The sequence below is a fragment of the Octopus bimaculoides genome, chromosome 13 (genome assembly GCF_001194135.2).
Source record: "Octopus bimaculoides isolate UCB-OBI-ISO-001 chromosome 13, ASM119413v2, whole genome shotgun sequence".
Lineage (NCBI taxonomy): Eukaryota > Metazoa > Mollusca > Cephalopoda > Octopoda > Octopodidae > Octopus > Octopus bimaculoides.
In genome coordinates, this window is record NC_068993.1 from 8,369,401 (window position 1) to 8,373,140 (window position 3,740).

At 37.6% G+C, this 3,740-nt stretch overlaps 1 protein-coding gene across 3 annotated transcripts in view; it reads right to left on the reverse strand.

Annotated features, from left to right (window-relative positions):
• The window catches only part of LOC106876298 (uncharacterized), a 19,117-nt gene that overhangs the window by 8,563 nt on the left and 6,814 nt on the right, over positions 1-3,740 (reverse strand). The window contains exons 2-5 of one of the 3 annotated variants that reach the window (XM_052972315.1): positions 3,292-3,462; positions 2,520-2,591; positions 240-443; positions 48-143 (exon numbers count right to left, since the gene is read on the reverse strand). In XM_052972315.1, the coding sequence (XP_052828275.1) occupies positions 48-143; positions 240-443; positions 2,520-2,591; positions 3,292-3,462 (543 nt within the window). Of the gene's footprint in view, positions 1-47; positions 144-191; positions 444-2,519; positions 2,592-3,291; positions 3,463-3,740 lie in introns of all 3 variants that reach the window. The other 2 variants (XM_014924793.2, XM_052972316.1) reach the window with 2 other exon arrangements.

The following is a 3,740-nucleotide window of genomic DNA, read 5'->3' on the forward strand; positions in this document are numbered from 1 at the left end:
GATGTTGAAAGGAATGTAAGATCTTATATTCCTCTCAACATTATCACCTCCATAACTGCCATCATAAGATCTTACATTCCTCTCAACATTATCACCTCCATAACTGCCATCATAAGATCTTACATTCCTTTCAACATTATTACCTCCATAACTGTCCTGATCAGGTTTATCTTTTTTTTGAACATTATCACCTCCATAACTGCTATCATAAGATCTTACATTCCTTTTAACATTATCACCTCCATAACTGCCATTATAAGATCTTACATTCCTTTCAACATCTTCAAGATGGAAGCAACCCATATCGATTATAATATGTTTTAAATCCTCTCCCGTCATTGTGAAACAGTGATTTAGCTTTGCCTTGTTGTCAACTGTTTTGGCTATTTGGAACCGAATTGCCTTGTTCTGTGATTCCTGTGTCTTCATATCTCCGTTTTTTCCTTTAAATAAATGTATAATAGAATATAATTAATTTTCTGCTGAATTACCATATTTATAAACTTAAATCATTAATTATTTACAACAAAAGTAATTTTTAAGTGTTAACCGTATACCAAGTAGAAATGGCTCGGGGACATGACATGCCTTGTAGTTTCTTTCGCTGACGTAGAAAGAAATTATTTTGATGTGAGTTCAAATTATTGAAACATGATGGCGTCCTCTGAGTGTAGCAATGTTTAGGTGGTGATTCGTAGCAGTGTTATGTAATAAAGGCTATCATCGAAGGACAAAACTATTTCGTTCTTTTCAAATGTCTCTCACAACCCTAACTTTGTTCGGATGCATTCGAATGGGGTTCTTGCCGATGATGCCACCTCGCAATGGAATCGAACCTGGAACCTCGTAATTTCATGTCTTTCTTTTTATCTTTTACTTTCATTGCTTTGAACTGGTTTAGCCGAGCAAAGCAACCCCGGTATATATTATCTCAAGCCTGGTTTTTAATATATCATTTTCTTTTCGCGAACCGCCAAAATTGCTGGGACACAAACAAACTAACATCGGTTTGAAGCAGTGGGATGATAAATACAATCGCAAAGACGGACACAAGCGTATATACGATGTTTTTTTCGTTTTTTTTTTTTTTTTAGTTATCACCTAGGAGATTTACTGATTGGTCGATTCGACGACATAGAAGAAGTCACTCGCCCAAGATGCCACGCAGTGGAACTGAATCCGAAACGCCACACGGCTATGCCTGCGCATGAACGTATTAACAACGCATCTATATCTGGCATTGGCACCCCGTGAGAGTTCCAGTTGATCCGATCAACCGAACAGCCTGCTCGTGAATTTGACGTACAAGTGGCTGAGTTCTTCAGAGACACATGTACGCTTAATGTAGTTCTCAGGGAGATTCAGTGTGACACAGAGTGTGACAACGCTGGTCCTTTGAAATACAGGCACTACTCATTTTGGCAGCTGAGTGGACTAGAGCAATGCGAAATAAAGTGTCTTGCTCAAGGACACAACGCGCCGCTGTGAATCGAACTCGCTACCTTACGACCGTCAGTGAATACCCCTAACCACTGAGCCATGCGCCTTCACACATACTAGATTCCTTTATTGTATGTCTGGGCATGCAAAAAAACTCTGCTTCATCTTTATTTTACGGGAAATACTAAATAATTAGTATGCTGTTGGTGAATAAGGCACCGATTTGGCAGAATCGTTAGCAAGCTGGGCGAAATGCTTAGTGGTATTTCGTCTGTCTTTACGCTCTGAGTTCAAATTCCGCCGAGGTTGACTTTGCCTTTCATCTTTTCGGGGTCGACTCTGCCGTTCATCTTTTCGGGGTCGATAAATTAAGTACCACTTTCGTACTGGCGTCGATCTAATCGACTAAACCCCTCCCACCAAAATTTCAGGCCTTGTGCCTAGAGCAGAAATGAGTATGCTGTTGATAAATTCACTTCGTCTCGGATTTCATGAATCGATAAATATTTTCAACTTGTCATAGATCGATCGCACAGAGGTAAGCACGACACATTATCGCTCGCATTTCTTTGGCAGGGAACTCAAATATTATTTCTGTGAGTGACCAGCTGGCAAAATCGTTAGCACGCCGAGCAAAATGCCTGGCGGCACTGCGTCCGTCTTAACGTTCTCAGTTCAAATTCGGCCGAGATTGACTTTGCCTTTCATCCTTCCGGGATCGTTAAAACAAATACCAGTTGAATAATAACATACAGGCAGACGAAATACCACTAAGCATTTCGCCCATGCTTACGTACACATACACGCAGGTACTTCCTCGCGTACTTGTATGTACTCTTACGTACAGGACGACGTTTAAATGTACGCAAACATGCACACATGCACATATACAAATACACACACACGAACACACACACACATACACGCATACATACATAAATATAAATGTGTGTGCACATATACATATATATATACATATATATATATATATATATATATATATATATATATATATATATATATATACATACATGCACACACACACACATTACATATATACATAAAGGATTTTGACTTACTTGCCAATAATTTGCCATTTATGTGGATAACGTTGAAAAACTTATCATCCCGCAAGAATGTGAGGGTTCGAACTGGTTGAAAAAATATAACAACAGCAACAATAATAATAATAATAATAATAATAATAATAATAATAATAATAATAATAATAAGGCAGCGCACACATCCTACGTAAAACACTTTCAATATAGTGAAAATCAGAGCATCACAGTAAACCACAGCACATACCCAAGGCACACAGGGCAGCGCTCGGTATTGCAGTGAAAACATGTGATAAAAACAAGATAACTGAATAATAATAATAATAATAATAATAATAATAATAATATTTATCTGTCTATGTTATCGATCTATGTTATCTAGCTAACAATTTATTAATCTGCCTGCCTGTCTATCTATTAGTCTGGGTATCCGTCTATCTATCTATGCATCTATCTATCTATTTATCTATCTCTGTCTGTCTGTCTGTCTGCCTGTCTATCTCTCTATCTCTATGTCTCTCTATCTATCTATCAGTCTACTTATCTTTGTCAGCTTGTATGTATGTATGTATGCATGTATGCATGAATCAATAAATGCACGTATGTATGTATGCTTGTATGTTTGTATGTTTGTCTGCAGTCATGTCAAACTCTCTCTCTCTCTCTCTCTCTCCCCCTCTATGTTGTATGTTCGCATATTTATCTGTTTGTCAGTCTTTCAGTCTGTGTCGAGAATAACGTTCATTTTTTATATTTTTTTATAATTTTTCTAAAAATTTATTTTACTTACATTTGTTGTCTCCGGCAATGAGAAGACAAGTGACCATATTTCCCAGGACTTTACAAGGACCTTGCCTTATTGATAGCGAACCAGTCAAATTGGCATTCGTGACATTTCTGTCATCATACTCAGATTTTACCATTTTCATTACAGCAACGTTATCATTGGCATGTGTCAAATCTGCAAGAAATTTGTTAAAGATGATTTGTCTTTTCACAAGTATGGATGCAATAATTACTGACAAACAATATATGAAAACATAAACACACTCCACACTCATGGCTGTGTGGTTAGGAAGGTTGCTTCCCAAACCTGTATTCTGGGGCTCAGTCTCGGTGCTCAACATGTTGGGCAAGTGTCTTTCACTATAAACCCGAGCCGTGTGTGAGAGGATTTGGTGGACGGAAACTGAAAGAAGCCTTCGTATATATATATATACATATACATATATATATATA